This window comes from Montipora foliosa, chromosome 9 (assembly GCF_036669935.1).
Source record: "Montipora foliosa isolate CH-2021 chromosome 9, ASM3666993v2, whole genome shotgun sequence".
Taxonomy (NCBI): Eukaryota; Metazoa; Cnidaria; class Anthozoa; order Scleractinia; family Acroporidae; genus Montipora; species Montipora foliosa.
The window spans coordinates 22336918-22357644 of NC_090877.1; the positions used below are offsets into that span (position 1 = coordinate 22336918).

General features: G+C 39.0%; 1 protein-coding gene and 1 long non-coding RNA gene across 3 annotated transcripts in view; one reads left to right on the forward strand and one right to left on the reverse strand.

Annotated features, from left to right (window-relative positions):
- Positions 1 to 7134: 7134 nt before the first annotated feature.
- On the reverse strand, positions 7135 to 10273 carry LOC137972017 (uncharacterized). The gene is made up of 2 exons (XR_011117017.1): positions 10141 to 10273; positions 7135 to 8383 (listed from the first exon to the last, which is right to left on the reverse strand). It is a non-coding gene; the product is annotated as an uncharacterized lncRNA (long non-coding RNA).
- Positions 10274 to 10341: 68 nt separating this feature from the next.
- The window catches only part of LOC137972013 (adenylosuccinate lyase-like), a 33662-nt gene continuing 23276 nt past the window's right edge, over positions 10342 to 20727 (forward strand). The window contains exons 1-11 of one of the 2 annotated variants that reach the window (XM_068818807.1): positions 10368 to 10521; positions 10639 to 10842; positions 11429 to 11473; positions 12220 to 12299; positions 13934 to 14105; positions 15009 to 15146; positions 16959 to 17028; positions 17604 to 17751; positions 19044 to 19134; positions 19952 to 20041; positions 20630 to 20727. The exon at positions 20630 to 20727 is cut by the window's right edge and continues 79 nt beyond it. In XM_068818807.1, coding sequence (XP_068674908.1) covers positions 10678 to 10842; positions 11429 to 11473; positions 12220 to 12299; positions 13934 to 14105; positions 15009 to 15146; positions 16959 to 17028; positions 17604 to 17751; positions 19044 to 19134; positions 19952 to 20041; positions 20630 to 20727 — 1097 coding nt within the window. In that variant the 5' untranslated portion in view covers positions 10368 to 10521; positions 10639 to 10677. Of the gene's footprint in view, positions 10522 to 10638; positions 10843 to 11428; positions 11474 to 12219; positions 12300 to 13933; positions 14106 to 15008; positions 15147 to 16958; positions 17029 to 17603; positions 17752 to 19043; positions 19135 to 19951; positions 20042 to 20629 lie in introns of both variants that reach the window. The other variant, XM_068818808.1, reaches the window with a different exon arrangement.

The window sequence follows — 20727 nt, forward strand, 5'->3', positions numbered from 1 at the left end:
TAAAACCCCTCCGAGCCGAGTGGTCTCCTAATTTATTCTTACTTGTTCATGCTTGGAAAATCCCGACCAAAACGTTAATCGAATGACTAATTTAGCTCTTTCGTATCACTTAAGATAAAATGTCTGATGAAAGTTGAAGAAAAGGAAATTTCAAATTGAAATCTTAAGTTGGTCATTTATCTTACTATAAACACTGCTACGCAATAACGGTATTTACATTTCCTGGATTCAATCAACACTTGTTAATCACTGGATATCAACGCTTAATAAATTTGTCCGAGCTGCTTCCTTTTAACAAGATTTCCGGCTTTCAAAAAATTAAATTCTGGAAGACTATTTTGTGCCCTCGTTCTGCCTTCAGTAACACAGGAGACTTTCCGAACAAAAGTTCTTCGAAATCCTGCCTAAATCAGACTTTGAATGCCGTCTCCAGTAACATGAATTAAAAGGAATTCTTGAAGGTGTATATTTGAGATCCTTAAAACACGTTACCGTTTACTTTCGTCACAACCAATATCAATGATGACATTTGGTTAGCATTTCAAGTTTTAGTTAAACCTTTGACACCCAAAGCGGCAGGACAGATTTTACTCGTTAATGGGTTAAGCTTCAGTCTGTCATTTTATAAAACTGCAAACATTATCTGGCACTCCAAAACTCTTGAAAACAGAATTTCCTGTTACGTAGTTTTCTTCCTAGTCGTACAGTTGGTCCCCACAGACTTAATTCAGCAAACTAACAATTGGTTGTGAATATTGGTTCCTTTGACAATTCGTAACTTAAATTACTCTCTGGTTAAGGAAGAGGATACTATCTCTAACCTTCGAAAGAGGTCTTTACGACCAAAACGAGGCCGTGATTTTTCTTCTAAGGGGTTACTGCCACTTTTCCCCAGTTGAGAACTTTATCCCTTTGCGCATGTCAACGAATTAGAAATAAACTTCGCCCAGCTTATCGTAGAAAATTCGAGCTTTGTCCGCGGACAGTTCTGAAGGTCGCAAGCTTCGCATTAAACTGATCGGGTCTTCCAAGCATGCAGGTGAAAACTGGGGAAAGGCCAGTCAAAACAAGAAGTTTCAAATGTGGGCCAGCCGAGGTTTAAGCGAGAAATTACCCCGGCAAGAAGTTAATGGCACAACAAATTTAGATTATTTCAACTTTAAAACCGTAAAATCGATGCAACACGAGTTTCTTCATCTCTCAGAACACCTTTGTTTACCAACAAAAAAGATGACCTCGGGTTTTTACTATTCTTCATAATCCATAGCAAACAACAAGTCTAGCATAAGTTTTTTGGCGCTCCTTTCAGTACCAAATATTTAACTAAATTACCAGCGGATTTTGATTTTGACGTAAATTCAACAAATCGGTTGCCATTTTGTGGGTAATTTAAAGTTCATTACTCAGTTCTAAGTATCCGTCAAAATATGCGATTTAACAGCTGACGAATCGTCTCAATTTTCGTATCTGAAACGAGAGAAATTTTAATCGTTAGAATTTCGCAAGTCCAGTTGCGTTGACAATTAAATTAGACACACCGAGGGGAAAAATGGTAATTTCCCTTGATTCAGCTTTCAGCCAACAAAAATCAATTTGGGGCCGACGTTAATTTTATTTTCCATATAATTAAACTTACCAAAAGGTAAAAAGAGGGTCTCGACACCCTGTTTGTAACATTACAAAAAGAACAAAATATTTTGTTTCCATTATTAAAAAGAGAAAAAGCACGCAGATCGTAGACTAGCAAGCACACAGTGAAATGCTTCGGTTTTGGTTTCTTGAAATCTAGCCTTGCTCGCCTGTTATGCCATCCGCGTTTATAACAAACGGCGCGTTTTATTAAATCTTATGCAACCGTTCGCTTCTTGAAAAAACCTTCAATCGTTTCTATCTTCGATGTCTTCACCAACAAGATATTATCTTAAATAAGATTATCTCAATGCATTAAAGTACTGATTTCCAACTGGCAAAAGTCCTTAAACATTTCCTGATTACAGTACAAAATCTAGTTACTCGGGGCAGTGATCTTTTAATCGCTAAATGCTGTCGTTAAACAGCCATTACGGAAGCGCACAATTGATCATAGGAAAACAAAACCACTTTGCTGCGTTCAGTTTTTAATTCATTCGTGGGAATTTATTTCCAGGGAAATAATACAGGCACCAAATGAACACAGGGTATGCCATTGTGGAACTCATTTAAAAACGGAGGTCTGGTTTAAAACGCAAACTTTAGGCCACTGAGCAATATAAAATGGATGTGAATGTACGGAAATTGAAATGACTGGCCACATGTTCGGTTCTCATAATAACTACCCCACTTTCAAAATCGAATTATTCCAATCTCTAAAGCTTGCCAAATCGATTTTGTTCAGCGCAAACAGAAAGCCGTAATAAGAAATGTGTAATTGATTATCTTCACTGCTCCGCCGTCCGATATGGGACTGCTAACCGTTGTGGGAAAATTGTCTCATTGCCACAAACCACGTTGAGTGTTTTCAGCTAAAGCAAATAAAATGAGGCGAGAATTTTCTTAGTTAGTGCAAATGGCTCGACTACGCAAATCACAACCTATTAATTCAATTTTTAAATAATTTCTTTACCATATTTTTTTTCTTTTCGACAATTAATTTATCCCTTTTTTCACACGCGAATGAACGTTTGGCGCTAAATAGGAAGATAAAAAAAAATACTGTATCATCAAAATTTCTTCGAGACAAAAAAAAAAAAAAAAGAAGACAAAATATCCAAAAACAGGACTCTAATTTACAGTCAATAGATATAATTTTTAACACAGGGAAAACTCAAACTTACAAAAAAATTACTTTGATCTCTAATCAACATATTGAATTTTTAACCCACGAAGGAAATAAATCTGCTCTAAACGAAAAAAGAATGTTTTGTTAGTTATTCGATCCTTTATCACTGGATTATGCTAATGTTTGCCGTAGCTGGTTATTTCCCTGGAAAATCGCCTTCAAATTTTTCCTGCATTTCACACCTGGGTCAACAAAACTCTAAAAACATTCATCGGCTAGTATTTACTCGCTTTCAAAGAGGGCACTCGGTATCAAATTTGTCGAGTAATTTTACATGTGTATGTTCTGCGTTCATTTACTTTGAACAAGTTTATCATATTACCTGGATATTTAACTCATTACGAACCAAACCCTACCTTGAACGAGGAGAAACGAAAACTGTTACTCCACTTTTCAAACTAGCAGTTATTACCAACGGTTTCTATTAAATTACAGTCGGTCTTTTAAAACGTGCTCACATGAAGTAAACGTAATTATTTTCGAACCCAGGGTTTTCGCATAATAAAGTGAAGGGCAAGAAAACGCATAACCAACTGGCGAAACGACAGTAACACTGTTCGCTTAATGGGGTTTCTCAAAGAGTGTCAGTTAAACGCAGCTTTAGAGATTTTGTGCACGAATAAATTCTTAGCTACCAAGGTAAAAGATGAAATTACTGTTTTAGCAAGAAATTTGAGCATGAATAAGCCAAACGATAAAAAATAGGATTGTCTTTGAGCGCGCAGAATTCAATTCCAATTGTAAACGTCCTCTGCGCCCTTCTCTGTTCGATTGATGCTTAAAAGTCGACGTTCCCTTTGCCTGTGAAAGGTGAGCTTACTTCTGAGTGGCTCTTATGTTTACATCTGAGCATGCGCACTTAAAAAAAGTCTCCAAACCCAATGAGCATGTCCAGAATAGAAACGTCGCAAGAGTTTAAGACGCATTATGCGACTTCAACTATTCTCGTCCCCAGAGCCCTACGTTTCTTTTGGTCACGTGGTCGGCGAAACGAAGAGTTCTGATCGCAGCCAATACTGAATGTCCGTAAATCTCGGACATCCAGTAGGGCATGCGAGGGGAGAGACGATATTGATATAAAGGATGCTTCCTCAATAGATCATTTCGAAGAAGCATTTAAAAGGTTTTGATTGCGATTGTCGGTTGCCAAACACCAAAACAGGATGATTACGATCGAGAATGATCTCGTTGCAGGCGATACAATAGGGAACTTAAGCAACGACAACGACGGCGGCAAAGAGAACTTCAAAATTTGTGCAAATCACAAAAACCCAAGGTTGTTTATAAGGCAACTTGTTGAGACTGCAATGAGTTTTACATTGGTAAAACGAAACGTCGCTTACGTGACGGTAAAAAAGATCATTTCAAAGCACTCCATGGGATCAGTCAAACGTCCGCTATTGCAGATCACGCAGTAAAAACAGGTTACAACATAAATGGGATCATTTTCAAGTTTTGGCAAATGGTAGCTCTTTCACGTGAAATATTTCAAGTTTTTTTCGGTTTAAATTTCTTCAAATTTTGTAGAGAGATAATTACTGTTTACGCCTTCCGTCTGCCAATTCATCATAAGATTTTGTAAGACAATTTTTTAAGTGGAGCTAAAAAACAGAAATTCGCTAAGAGCGACGAAACTACATTTGTAAGCCCTATTTTTTTGGCCTTCAAAAGATTCCTCTGGACAAATGTCATGCAATGTCAAAGTTTAGAAAAAAAACACCGAAGGAAATGGAAGAAAATCAAAATAAACACTGTAAACAAGCTATCTTTAGAGAGTTATAATTCCGGGTATGTATCAATAGCGACTTTATAATTAGGCAACGACAACGGAACGAAAACGAACGCGATTTCAAAGGACAACTCGTCATTGCTGTTGTGCTGTCAGTGTCTAGAGCGGTTTTCAATTGAGTGTCGAAAGGAATTAGCGAATTGCTTTGGCTTTGCATTAACTTCACTCAGTGATTGGTTGAAAGTTCTCGCGCCATTTTTTCAACCAATTACAAGTGAAACCAAAACCAATCGTTGCTTGCACGAGCACATTTTCCCGCGCTTTGTGTTGCCTACGTGTACTAACTTCGGGTTTTGATTGGTTTACTGGATTGCCGCCATCCTTTTTGCTTGGCCAAAGAATTTGGCCAAAGTAATTACTTTGGTTTTGGTTTTACGACACTCGATTGAAACTCGCTCTAAAACCCCATGCAAAAGGACGCAACAATGTTGGCAAATCAAGTTGGGTGTTGTTACATGTTGCGTCCGCTTGCCTACCCTGTTGACGATGATGTTGTTGGGAGTTGTTGCGTCAAGTTTGAAACCGGTCAAACTTTCAGTTCAGTGCAAACGGACGCAACATTGTTTGCCAACAACTCCCAGCAATAGGGACTTTACGATCTACCACGCGGTCGTCAACGAGAACGCCTCGTAACAACAATATCATTGGTTAAAAGAGGAAAAGTATTCGTGCTGCATGTGCGCAAGCATTTTAGCACACATTCTTGCAGTCCTCTTCACAACAACGACGTGAAATCACCAAATTTGAGGTTTTGATGACAACGCGAGCGCACAAATATGAATCTATAATTCTCAATTTTCATCCTGAAACCGCTCGTACCAATTTATTTTTAGGATACTTTGCCCACATTGTACGACGCGAACGAGATGGCCCAACAGCGAGATACTTACGATAGTGCAAAGTTATATTTGGAGGTGACGTTTTCGTTGACGTCGCAGCCGTAGATCGTAAAGTCCCTTATCAAGTAAAGCTATGATCCTCGCAGTTAAGGACGCAATTTTAGCAATAGCGTAGAGAAGCCTGACAAATTCAGGACTTGAACGGAGTTTGAACCCGGAGTATGAAGCCATTTATGGGTCTAATTTTACTGTGAGGAATAAATCAATGAACGACATGAACGACATGAAATGAATCATATACTAAACTGCGGATATGAAAGCTATGATCCTTGCAGTTACGGACCCAATTCTAGCAATTGCGTAGAGAAGCCTGACAAATTCAGGACTTCAACGGGGTTTGAACCCGTGACCTCGCGATACTGGTGCGACGCTCTAACCAACTGATCTATGAAGCCACTGCCTTTGGGAGCTGGCTGGTCATTTGTGGGTTCTAACTTTCCCGTGAGGAATGAATCAATGAGCGAAATGATATATGAAATGAATCATATACTGAACTGCGGATATGAAATCAAGTAAAGCTGTGATCCTCGCAGTTATGGACGCAACTTTAGCAATTGCGTAGAGAAGCCTGAAAAGTTCAAGACTTGAACGGGGTTTGAACCCGTGACCTCGCGATACCGGTGCGACACTCTAACCAACTGAATGTCCATAACTGCGAGGATCATAGCTTTACTTGATTTCATATCCGCAGTTCAGTATATGATTCATTTCCTATGTCATTTCGTTCATTGAGTCATTCCTCACGGAAAAACTAGAACCCACAAATGACCAGCTAGCAACGTCAGTGGCCTCATAGCTCAGTTGGTTAGAGCGTCGCATCGGTATCGCGAGGTCACGGGTTCAAACCCCGTTGAAGTCCTGAATTTTTCAGGCTTCTCTATGCAATTGCTAAAATTGCCTCAGTTCAGTTCAGTATATGATTCATTTCATATATTATTTTGTTCATTGAAGTCCCTAATGTTGGGAAATGTTGCGTCAGTTTACTCCTCGGGGCTTTACAATTATTCCATCTTGTTCACGCGTCGTAGACCCAAAGTGAACCGTCCTATAGCTGGATTGGTACTAACGAGTTTCAAGGAAAGATAGGACACCAACGATTCATTGTTGTATGCTCCTGTTGTCATAAAAGGGTTAAATTTGGTTTCTTCACGTTGTTGTTTCGCAGAGTGCATGTGGCAAAGAAATATCATAAAGTGTGTGCTGAATGTGCAGCACGACCACTTTGCTTCATCTTTAAAACATACTCATACTCTTGCCTTATGGCGTTAAAGTTGTCGTAGACAGCGCATTGGCTTAAACTTCCTAATTATTGCTTGGACTTGCTTGACAAAAACTTGGATACGGTCGGTTGCTAAAAAGCGCAATTATTTTGGTGAGTTCAACGTAGCTTTACGTAAAGTGTAAGCGACTGGAAAAACATGTAATTTCAAATACATGGTGACGAGAGACATTTCTGGGAACCCTTCCGCAATTTACAAGAGGAGCAAGAGATATCGGTACTCTCTTTCGTCGTAGGCGATCACGCAAGCACAGTCTAGTGGCCTGGGACCAGTGAGGGAATCACTGATTGCAATGCGTTGTTCTACTTTTGACAAACGCGTTACAGTTTAGTAAAAACACAAAACTACTTTTGGTCAGATTTCGTAGTTCAGTTCAGTCTTTCATTCCAAACTTCCCCTTTTAAGTACATTATATTATAGATAAAAAGGTAGCGAGGTACATACGACCGTAATGAAGGCAAAAATACATGTATATTTAAAATATCCGTCTAATCGAAGCGCCATCCAAAACAAGGTGCCATTCAGATTTTAGGCCAAGATCGGGACCAAAGAGTAAAACTTTCAGACTTGAAAAGGCTGATAGGGCAACGCCAATAAAAGCACGCGGCGAGCCTGCAAACCACCATCTTAGAATAATAACCGTTTTGCCTCTAAGGGGTTCCAGTTCCCATTGAGGAGTAAAATAATTGCCTGGCTTAAGACACTAAAATCTGTGAGGTGCCATAATTATTTATGAGTGGACACAGACGTTGACAAACTGTGAAGTATTTACATCTATGTTTTCTGTGTAACTGAACAACCCTACTTTGGCAGGCACCTTAGACAGAATATTCTAAAAATAGTTAAATTTGGTTGCTAACCTTGTTTGTAAGTTTGACAGCAAACTTGTAATAAATTACAACTATTAATAAGATCTAAGTAAAGGGTGGATTAATTTATCAAATATGTTACCACACATACAACTGAGAGAATGCAGCCATATAATATTTCAAAAAAAAAAAAAAAAAAAATAGCGAGGGTCCAGTAACCAACATTAGTAATTCTGTAAACTTCTTACAACCTTGCCAAACATACTCTGAACTCAGTGACCGATATGATAGGAATTCTCTGTAAGAGAAGGGTCCTATAGAAATGGCTCTGGTCTGCTTACCATCATCCTCAGGTTTTGATTTCCAATCTAACCAATCCAAATAATCTTGCAAGATGTGTACTTCAATTAGTGACCTGATTTGAGTCTTTGAAAGCTACAGGTTGGCATCAAACCATGTTAAATACGGTTCCAATCACATTTATTTGGGATTGGAGCAAATCCTCACTTGAACGCCTGGGTTGAAATATAACAGGAATATTGGCCAAGGGCTATTGGTCCATTTAAGCATCACCATTTGTGCACATGGCCAGCAACTGTCACTGTCATTTAACAATGAGCCACAACTCCATCTTCAGTGACCTTGTCTGAGCTTGTTTAATTATGAATGAAAAACTTCAGTCCCATCCAATTGAAATACATAAACGTCACCATTACGGGGATGGAGGTAGGAACAAGAAGACCAAAGTAGCAAGGTGAATACTGGTTCAGGCAAGATTCTGGAAAGTCCTGTCATCAAAGAACCCATCATTAATATCCGAGGAAATCTAATTATTATTTCCAAAAGAATGACATTTTTTGCAGGAGAGAAGTGGTGACAAAGAGACAGCAGTTGCCTTCCACATTCATGTTCAAGGTTTGACTCCCCAATTCGGCCAATTACGAGGGTTAAGTTTGTTGGTTCTATACTTTACTCTGAGAGGTTTCTCTGTGTACAATATTTCACTCTCATACAAAACCATTTTTATTTAATCTGCTTGGTTACATAAAATTGGCTTTTATTAATATTAGTTATTGTTATTGTTATTGTTATTGTTATTGTTAGTAGTAGTAATAGTAGTAGCAGTAGCAGTAGCAGTAGTAGTAGTCGTTGTCGTTGTCATGTTACCTCCATTATTTACCCTGATACAAAAGGGATACCTACAGTCTGTGACAAAATTCCTTGGAATAGCACACAAATAATTATACAGATCTGAAGCTTTTGTGGCTTACCCTCCCTTCATTATGTTGTTTGCATGCAAGTTTCTGAGCCCATTTGGCAAAAGAACATTGTGGGAGGGCAAGGTATTGCAAAGCATTTCAACAATCTTGTCCAAGGCTGTAGATCCCACACAATCCAATACATTTTCATGTCAAGGATAAGCAATTTATGGGTCTTTCTGTGGGTACCTGAAAGCATTTTTATTCACTTGGGATCAGTCTTTATTTGGTATTAAATTTTGTTTTCTGTCTTTTGTTTCTTTTGTTTTATTAATCTCTGCTCCGGTTCCTGCAGAAGGAAACCTACCATAAAAACTTGTGTATGAGCCACATCTTTTTGCTGAAAAATTGGGCTCAAAATCATGGGTGCCACTTATATACCAGACCATTGCTTTCAGAGGGAGTAAACTGGCTGGTATGGGGTCACAAATAACACTAAAAACCTTCAGTAAATGAAGATAATTCTTTGACCAATCACTTAAAAACTAACTCTCCACTGCGTGCGAGAAAATACCACAGGAGAACTCACAAGGCAAATGGCCATACTGCAAGTTACGAATCCTCGTTTTTTTCCGTTTATGGCCTGCCTCATGCATAAATCAACAGAAAAAAACTGGGGACGGACCTCCAACTCAGTTAGTGAGAGGTATGAGGTCCAATCTGAAGGACTTGACCTCTGTAATCTTCCTGCTTTAACTGGGTCAAAAATTGCTTCAAGGAGTTGTTTCATGAGTTTCACACTGTGGCTATAAAATTGGCCGCTAACTGGTCAAGGTCTTAAGTAGACTAAATGACCGTCAGTGAGAACTTGACTGGTATAATGTGATTGGCTCGATACCCAAACCCAAAAACAAAAGACTTAACAATTGAAAACAATGACTTGGACTTAAACAGTACTGAGAAACTGTTTACAATACCAAACAATAGCAGGTTACGAGAGCTGCTCATTACTGCTATTGTTTTCAGCTTGGGTATTGCGCCAATCAAATTATACTTTATGAGAGCTGCTACACTACTGGGGACATAGCCACCGAGGACAGTTGCCAGATGGTGGAATTTTTACGGTATATATCATGTTACTATCGCTGTTACTTAAACGCTATCCATAGAGCTAACCAAGCGCTTTTCAGGCTAACCAGCGTGCTTTTTAGGACTAATATATAACAAAGTTTTGACTGTCAGTCATTTAAGTGTTTTTAACACCTTGACCGGTAACCGGCCATATAGCCACATGGCCACATCGTTCCTGTTAATATGTGACAGGATAACTAGAAAAGGAAGCTTACCTCGGTAGTAAGATAAGTATAGAATATTCCAAAGAGGCAAGTAAGAACAAAAATCGGGGAGAAGATAAGCAAAAAATATGGAACAAAATTGTCAGCAAAAGTGTAGTCTACGTCTTGCTCGTTCCGCCATTTCATTTTTACCGCTGACCAATCAATACTTTGGCATTGAGGCTCATACATTTCTCTAATATGGACGCTGACTTGATCTTTCTTGCCTGTGGTCTCTTGTAGTCCAGCATGGCGGGAGATTCAGTTCATGGAGTGTATCGAAGCCCACTTACAAGTCGATATGCAAGCCCTGAAATGGCCTTTAATTTCTCAGAGGAGAAAAAATTTTCGACATGGAGAAAGCTGTGGCTCTTCTTAGCAAAATCTGAGAAGGTACGTATAGCATTGTTGTAAAGAAAGGCGACATCGGTAAAATGTGACATTTGACTTAAATACCAGATTGTTTCTAGCTTTTCTCTGAGTTTGAAAGGTTTTTATCATCTTTATCAGATGCTGGGTCTGGATATCTGAGATGAGCAAATTCAGGAAATGGAATCTAATTTGACTAACATCGACTACAATTTAGCTGCTGCAGAGGAAAAAAAACGAAGGCATGACGTAATGGCGCACGTGCACACGTTTGGCGCGTGCTGTCCCAAAGCGGCTCCTATAATACACCTCGGAGCCACTTCATGTTATGTTGGTGACAATACTGTAAGTAGTAGATGTCAACTTGAGCATTTTTTTCTTGCTTCCAGGTGGCTTTTACTCGTCTCTTTAATAAGTGTTTTGTCCAATGTAACTTGTTAAGGTGACTGCATAGGAAATGTAAATAAGAATTATCTGCTTTGCTATCATGAAACCTCACATTAGCGTGTGACTAGGATGTATAGGCCACTCCGGAAAATAACATAATACTCTTTGTTTGTCCCCCCAAATTTTTCACATGCATTGTTTTTGTTTTCTCTTGGGACCATTAAGAGAAACTGGAAACAATGCTTATGCAAAATATGGGGAGACAAACAAAGAGTACTATGGTATTTTTCGAAGTGGCCTATTGTGATGGCTTGTTTTTAAACCATTGCGTTGTCTATGACTTTCTCGCAATATGATTGGTTTGTTTTCCAAAATGGGCATTCCTGATTGGCTATCACATTGTGTGACAAATTGACGTGAGCATGACGTGTACAGCGTTCTCTAGACTCTTATAGACAACGGCAAATTACATGTAGTCAATCAGATTGCGAGATTACAAGCAATTGTGGTAAAAATTATTATACTCTTTGCTTAAAATTTTCAGGACCTTATTGTTATAAAGGATGCTTTCAATATTGTACTTCCAAAGGTTAGTGTGAAGTACCTAATATCATTATTATTAATTTAAAGGTTAAGTAAACAAAGTTTTTCCCTTGCTGTGTCCTATCATTCTTTTAACAGAAGAGAGAGTGTCCCCTGTGGTGGCACTGTATGCTATTCACAAATGACCTTTTGGATATACAAATTCTAACTGCCATGTACAATCACGGTGTACTTGAATAATATTAGGGAGCATTAGCATGAGAAATTTTTGAGCCACAAATGGAACCCATAAGAGACTGAGTTGTTTTATATTTTAACCAGTCTTGACACTGCCAAATTTATATTGCAAAGTACACTGTACACGTGCGTGTATCCTTTCTCTCTTAGATACAATGACAATAATATTATTAGTTGAACACCCAGACCAGGAGGGACTGCCGGTTTGACTCGTGAAATAGTCACTTCTGGTTTCTTCCCACAGCTCAAAAACCTCTAGTGCTTATAAGATCCCCTTTATCACCATTCTGATTAGGGCACTCACATCTCAAAAGATCTTAATTATTTACAGAAAATATATGGTGCGATATAGCGTGCATTGCTCCAAACTTGTTGTTTTTAATGATAGAATTGATTCAAATGTGTAATATATGAGTTCTTCATCGTAGACTAGTGCTAACTATTATTAAGAAAGAATAAATATTTTTAAAATATTTATTATTATTGTTATATATAGGTAATGAGTGCATTTTTTATATATTTTTATAAATTTGTTCTAATCACTCTAACTTAAAGCTGGCAAGATGCATAGATAGACTGTCAGGCTTTGCAGAGAAGTACAAGTCAGTCCCTACCCTTGGCTACACACATTTTCAGTGAGTAGATAACTTATATAACCCAAGTTTTCGAGCTGTACTTGTGGTTATGATTCTCTTTTTATCAAGTTAAATTTATGGTCCATTTACTGACTGTATAAATTACACATAATTGGAAGAATGAAGAGCCATAACATACAGTACAGCGGTACTCTGTTAAAAGCTACATGTAAGCTCAACAGCTGCAGTTCTGGGTGCAGTTGTTCATTAAACCCAAGATCACTGTAATCCCGAATTACTGGAAACACAGTGAAATGTTATTTTCTGATCAAAGAAAGTTTTCATAAGATTTTTAGTCTTCCATTTTGAGTCAGATGCTTGCTTTCCTTCAGCATAAAATTACGGTATAATGTTAACACCCTTTTGACCTGTGTTGACATTTAATCATGGATTAATTTTAAATGGCTTATGAACAACTGAACCCTGGTACATGTATCTAACTTTTTGCAATGAACTTGTGCAGGAGATTACACCATGATGTCAATTTAGCTGGCTATCCTATAGTATACAGCTATATATAGGTGTAGCCATGCCCACCCCCCAAACAAAAACGGGAGGTAGGTACGGCTACACGTACATGTAGGCTATAGGTGAATTGATCAAATATAGCACATTAAATTTTGCTATATTGTGAGTTTGTTGTTCTTTTTAACTTTTGTGAAATGTGGATTTCTTCTTAGATGTACATGTAGTTGAATGTACTTTACAATTTGTGATTTTAAGGCGATATACTTAAAAGAAACAAGAGTTAACTCTGCTTGATTGAAAAGATCCTACTAAGTTAAAGTTAATTTCTTTTTCTTTTAAAAAATCAGGCTCTAGGGCTTTTTGAGGTGTGTGGGGCTATGCAGCTTTGCAAACAATATTATTGTTTGAGTTGTAACCCCTTTGCTCTTTAAAGGTAGTTAATCTTAGACTTCTATTGGAACTGACTGAGTGCTTGGGATACCACAGGCTCTGTGGTCCATGCTAAACTTAACCTCTTCCTCACAGATTTAATTATGGAGGAGGGGGGGTGTCTAGGGTTAAAAACCTTACAAACTTACCTGCACGCCTGCTCTTGACTAGTACTGTATGCTGCTGCCATGGACATGCATATTAAGAATTTAGTTGGTTTACAGGAATTGATAATAGCGATCTTTAGATTGACATGCAAGCGCAAATAAGACTTTGAGGTTTTTTTCTGAAAACATGCACATTTTAGAAAATGTTTTTCTATCTAGAAGTTGCTTAAATAGACATGTACGTTGGCACCATTGATTCAGCATACCTACAGTATGCTGCTTGCCAAGGGTAATTTTTTATTATGTCTACATGTCGTTATGGTGCTGGTGTAGTGCTACATGTAACTTAAAAGACTGTTAATTCCAAATTAATTCCTGGGCTAATTCCTAGACTTGGTGCTGTGTATACATGATGGGGAATTAAGGTTGGGTTCTACTGTTCTTTATTCTTCTCTAAACCCAAGTGTTAATTCTTAATCTGACAGCACAACATTGCCAATAGTAGTCATAGAGTACTTAGCAGTAACTGGCTCAGTAGCTCTCAAGGAAATGGTATCCATCTTGTCATGCTTCTTATTTTAGAGTTTATCTCTCCTGGCAGTAAACTTAAATTTCCACTGAACTTAACAGGCCTGCACAATTGACAACAGTTGGAAAGAGAGCTTGCCTTTGGCTGTCAGATTTGCTAATGGACTTGAGAAATCTCATCCGCGCGAGAGATGATTTGAGATTCCGTGGAGTCAAGGGTACCACTGGCACTCAAGCCAGTTTTCTTAATCTGTTTGATGGGGATCATGAAAAGGTAAGTCCTACAACGCACCGCATGCAAAAAGGTGATTAGAGAGCAATGCTGGTGCAGTGGTGAATAAGTTTGCCTTTGGCCAGTGTATCCCAGGTTCATTTCCTGGAATCGATGTCATGTGGGTTCCATTGGTTGGTTCTCTACTCTGCTTTGAGAGGATTGTCTTTGAGTGCTCTAGTGTTTCTGGCTATAGAAGTTAAGACTTCAATTAGTGAGGGAGTAATGAATTGAGGGTTCTTTTCTTTTTTGTCTTCCTTCACATGGTCCTTTGGGACCATACATACAGTACATACATACTTAATCGACTACTCCCCACACTGGCGCTTGTCAGGTCCAATGAAACACAATCAATGAAACAACAACTTTTAAGAAGTTGTCACATCAGAGACACTCTGGGCTATGGCCTTGTGTCCTATTTTGGTCATACCACAGTTTGACAATTCCTCTGTGATGTATTAATGAACAAACGCATGGCAACATGGAAACTATTTGTGAACTAGATTCACTTGACTCAACCGTCCACGTGATCAAAATCCGTTTTTGAGGTTACTGAAAGCGATCAAAGTTCAAGTTTGGAGTTAACAGTCACTTCTGAGGATGTACAGCTGTATCTCGAAGCATGCAAAATGTCAAGTAAATACACTGTAGGCTACTTTCAAAAATACCGTAATACTCTTTGTTTGCCCTCCAAACTTTTGTACAAAGCATTGTTTGCAGTTTCTCTTGGGAGTTATAATCGTCCCGAGAGAAATTAAAAACACTACTTATGCAAAAGTTTGGAGGGCAAACAAAGAGTATTGTGGTATTTTTAAGAGTGGCCTATAATTTCAAACACTGCGCGTGTTTGTAATGTTTGTCACTGCTGTTTGCATCTTATTTTTAGTTTTCTCTGTCTGGTTATAGGTGGAAAAACTAGACCAGCTAGTTACCGAGATGGCTGGATTTAACAATCATTATATTGTCACAGGGCAAACGTACAGTCGAAAAGTAGACTTGGACTGTCTGTCAGCTCTGGGTAGCTTGGGAGCTTCAGTTCACAAGGTACAGATGTAGATCTTGTAGTCCATAGTAAGTTACTGTCTACAGTAAGTTATGGCATTAAACTGAGAATGACAAAGATTGATAAGAAGAAGAGATGACTGAAATTCATGCTAAGGGTTTCGTTACCCAATAGGGCAGCTTAAGTATGTGATGTTTTTGAGACACGGACGGCAACCGGAAGTGAACATTTCCCATGCTGTGACAGTGGTGTCCCTCAGATTTTTAAACTAATTATCTCTAATGGAGAAAAGATACTTAGCAACAAGTTTGGTTGAGTGAAGTTATCTTCATCCCTTAAATTTTTTTAATAATAGATTTTTTCGAACAATAAAGTAGCAGAGACCCAACAAGGTTTTACTTCCCATTTACATGTATTCCACTGTAGGAGACAGTGTAGCCCAGTGGTTAGGGTGCTTGCCTTGACATCCGGAGATCCCGGGTTCAAGACACGTTCTGACCAGTTGTTGGATTTTTCCAGGTAGTCCTTGGTTCAATTTCTTGGCTGCACTTGTAAATAGCCAACCGGTTTGCCTCCGGTCAGTTGGGATTCTTAAAAGTTGTTCTGTTCAATGCTTGGAGGTATTAGCTACTAGCTACTAGCTACTAGCTACTCTAAAATCCAAGGGTGAATAATGATACTTACATGTACTTGACAATGCAACTTACAAAGAGAAAATAACGCGTAGGTGTTGAAGAAAACTAAAAACACTCTAAAGAGGAACTGCATATCTTCAAATAGGGTAACCAATATGAAAATATTAATAAGAAAGGACCATTGAAAGAATGGCAGTTATTATAACTTACCCAAATTATTCCGTCAGAACCTAAATTATGAGAAATGCAGTCTTTAACGGGGTTGTGTAACAGACATAATTCGTCACGAAGCTTTGGTTCGTGTTGTATAAAAATAGGTACTGAGTTAACGTTAAGTTATTTGGTGAGAAGGGGCGAGTAAATGGTAAAGCCCAGGTCAAACGGACTCGCAAGTAGCCACAAGTTGAACTTACGTAGAGACTTGGGTTGGGTGGCCAAACGGTGAAAAACTTGCGTCGACTTGCGGGAAAATTTGATCTCGATCAAAGTGAGCGCAAGTCAACGCAAGTGCACACAAGGCCTGGCCAAACGGAGTCGCAAGTGGAAGCAAGTTGTGAACTTGCGTCTACTCGCGAGTCCGTTTGACCAGGGCTTAAAACAACACAAAATGAAATGCACTGCCGTAACCGACAAAAGTTACAATGAATAAATGTACGTACTGTATTTGCTGGAACTGCGGGTTAGAGATGATAGGAGAAGTGATCCTTTTACTTAACTGGAAAATTTAAGCACTTCAGTTCTCTTATAGACACCTGAAAATTCAGGAGGCTACAACGGGATTCGAACCAGTGACATCTGCAATGCCGGTGCAGTGCTCCACCAAATGAGCTATGAAGCAACACAGTTGGGAGCAGGTCAATTTGTTGGGCTCATGTATTCCCGTGAAGGGATTTGAAAAATGTACATAATTATTTTGATGTGCGGGTTATAAACGAAATTACATTCGAATGTTGTTTCTCTTGATTTTTTTTTGTCCGACGGAGTTGACTTCAAGCGTACGTATTGGGGTTCATGTGAGATTTAAAAAAATTCACCCAGTTTCAGCTAGTTTGCATCGATTACCAAATTTAATTTCCTAATACCGATAACCAAGTTGACTTTAAGCAGATTGTTTCTTGTGCAGCACGTTATGTGAATTCATCACCATTAGATTTATCATTAGTTATAAATTAATAAGCAATGAGTTATATTCACGTGTTTGCACTGTTTGTTATTAAGATTTGCACAGATATTCGGCTTTTAGCCAATCAAAAAGAAATCGAAGAGCCCTTCGAAAAAGATCAAATCGGTGAGTGAATACCTTGGTACAACCTGGCGATTGTTTACGTTAATGATATTTTCTTAACCTCCTAGTTTTGATTTGGATCTGGTCTGTAGAAAAAGAAGAGCACTTTTTCTTGCAAAAGATAAGTACCCACACCCTTTTGTACTCTGCCATATGTCCCTGACTGGTGGGGTATGTTACATGTTGATTTTTGTTTAAAGAGAAAAACCGTAAAACAATCCTCACCTCGGAGCAGGGCCCACCCGTCTACTTACAGTATACTGAGAAATTAGTGATGTGTTGTGTATCTTCAAGTATTTGTGAACCTCAGGCCGGTCCCCTTTTTTTCTCCGTTTACTGTTGTCCGACCGACCCCCATTTTTGAGTTATCAAAAAAAATAAAGAAATAAATTTGAGCATGGGAAGGTAATGGCTTACTAGAAAAATTTTAAAACGTTTTATTATTTTTTAAGAATTAATTATTATCTTGATTTACTTGAGAGTTTTGTTACTTGGCAAGTCGGTTTATCACCAGCTTTGAATTGGTTGAAGGAAACTGGCAAGCTCCGTTTAATTCATCGCATATTTTCTCCCAAAAGGTTCAAGTGCAATGCCATACAAACGGAATCCGATGAGAAGTGAAAGGTGCTGTAGCCTTGCTCGTCATTTAATGGTGCTTGTAGGAGATGCACAGCAAACTGCAGCTACACAGTGGCTGGAGAGAACACTGGATGACAGCGCAAACAGGTAAAGCTCCAAGCCAGACTTACCAAACGGGAAAGTTAGTTCAAGGAAACTGACTCCAGTTTATGGTAGTTCATGAATAAGAAAGGCCCAGGGAATGGTGGGGACTTTTTTGTGGGGAGGGAAGGAGCTTACATTTCTTTCAAGTTGAACTCAAGGGACCGTGACATATTTGTCTAACTCAAATTATGTAAAACCTGTGGCTCAGTCCTCCAAGCAGAGGAGAAGTGAGCATGCGATGAGCGTTTTATGGAAAGGGAGGGAAAGGCGAGGGTGATTTAGTTACCGAGAACTGTGTTCGAACTGAATTCAGTATGAGAACCAGGCAGGCTTCAGCTAATTAAGCTCGTAAAGGGGGCATAGCAGGTCTGGAGCACATTACGCGGGGCCTGCATCTTCTCTATAAACTCTCTGACTCACCCTGAGTCAACCCTACCCTGTATCTTTTTTATTTTTGGAAGCACCTCCCAGGGGTGTTATAGCGGGTGTTTTCACAATAGCCAATCATAAAAGACCTATGGTCGGCCACTGATTACATCACGTGCAGCACACCCGAAACTCGAAGGTATTTCAAAGTGATGAAAAAATATAGCAGTTCTCCAGGTAGTAGGCTCCTGGAGCATAGTGTGTCGTCGGAATTTTTCTCAATCTGCTGAATCGTGCTAGAAAGTAAACCCCAAGTTTCAAGCACATTCCACTAGATTCCAAGATTATGCAGTAAATGACACCCCTCTGGCGATGTATAAGCGATTCAGAGGTTCGTTTCTTCAACAGCCCTTTTATAGCTCAGTGGTACTGCATCCAAATTAGCATTAGTGACCTCGGTTACGAGCACTCGGATTTTTCCGAGTAGTATATACCCGAATCACCATTTGATGAGTACATCTCTTCAGTTAAAAGTATGTTTCTCAAACTCTGATACCTCTGACTTGAAAGGGACTGGCGTCTATCAATTAAGCGAAGTGATAGCTCTACTGAATACTGTTATTGCGATGAAATCTTTTTAGGCTCATGGTCAAGCAGTGTTTTTTGTAAACTTGTTCTCAATTACTCTAATTATGCTGAAGCTTATGGCAGCACGATCACCGAAAGCCAACATGATAGTAAATGCCACTTTAGGGGCAAAAGCTGGGGTTTCTCGAAATATGGTAGAAACAACAGCGACGAGAAATAGCGTTGAAAATGTTCGCGATTTGTACGCTGGTACCTCCTAGAAACGAGATTTACTACTTTGTTTGCCTTTATTTACCTTTGTTTTCTAAGGGTATACTGCTATTTGAATCCTTGCCTTTCAGGAGGATTAGCCTAGCCGAAGCTTTTCTCACAGCTGACATTGTACTGAGCACTCTGCAGAATGTTTGCGAGGGTCTTGTTGTTTACCCGAAGGTAATAAGAGTCGTTATTTCGTTTTTTTCCCTTCATTTTGTTATGTTTTTTCAATTCTGTTGTTATCAGTGAAGCGGGAAAAAGTCGTAAATACTTATCAAAACCAACTGTACTTTGAAAGGTTTTTTTTTTGTTTATTGTTGCATTAGATCATATCCACATGTATTTTGCTCTATATAAGTAATAAATTATTATTATTATTTTTAAACAGTTTGGTGATCTTTCCGAATGGAGGGGACGAGGCACGATTGTTTAACCCGACGCAATTATAATCACAAACAACACACGCACGCGAGCGCATGTAGTTGTTGTTAATTAATGTCTATTGTGCTAAGAAAAGGCTCTAATAAACAACAAGCTACTGATCAGGAGTTTGCGTATACTTCTTGTGCTTATTCTTGAGTTGCAAGTGAAAACCAGGCTTTTTGGACTTCCATATTTCCAGCACTTGGCAAACTCCTCGTGGCTCTTTTTGCGTTGGTAGCTACAGACACCTGACCACACTTTAAAACCCTTTCAAAGACCACAGTGTCAAAGGCGACAAAACACAAAGAAATGATAGAGGTTAATTGTCCACCAACGACCCCGCCATCAGCGCATCTGAAAGTGAAACAGCTTCCAGATGTAAGTTGGATTATTGTTTCAGCTCGCCTGGAATACAGGGAAATCAATAAGAGTGCTTGGCTTTACAACCCGCTTACAAAACTCTCTCACATCACGGATTTTCAAACATTTTTTTGACTGGCGATTTTTAAAACCTGAACTGAAGTTAATACCGGACGCGAAATAACTCGGCTCACGTTGTGTGCTGTGACAGGTTATCGCAAGACATATTCGTCAGGAGTTACCATTCATGGCGTCTGAGAACATCATCATGGCCATGGTCAAAGCTGGTGGCAATAGACAGGTAATGTAAAGGATTTTAATTGATTAAGTTACTGAAGAATGCCTCGATTTTGGTAAGGGAGTGCGTGGGTTATCGGCAGTCTATACTATTGAACTGAGAAACGACGATTTAGTAATGAAACCTTTTCACGGAATCGAGCAACTTTCACAATTGGATTAACTATTTAGAGAAGTATTTATGAAAGTCAAGATAGACTACTGCACGACTGATAAAACATCACGAAAATGTATTTCTTTTAACGATATTTCGGCTTTCGCGTTGTTTTATCAGTCGTGCAGCATTGTGCTTGACTTTCATAAATACTTTTTAATCAATTTTGACGGATCACGATCTTCTCTGATCCAACGCTGTGAAAGACTTATCGTCCACGGTTTTTGCAAAGGTTTTAAAGCCTCATCTTCACTATTTAGAGAAGGAAATCAAAAGACTTGCGTGCTCCACAATCTCTTTCACACCTTTTCTTGTGTTCTCGAGGATCGTGTTTGGTTCCCCTGTGACTCGAATTCTTCTCCTTTCAAGCTACACCTCCGCTTCCCCCCACCCCCCGCCCCCCTTCCCCAATTAAAAAAATATATATACACCTTACAGGAGTGCCATGAGAAGATACGTGTACTGTCTCAGGAATCTGGGGCTGTTGTCAAGGAACAAGGTGGAGACAATGATTTAGTCGAGAGGATCAAGAACTG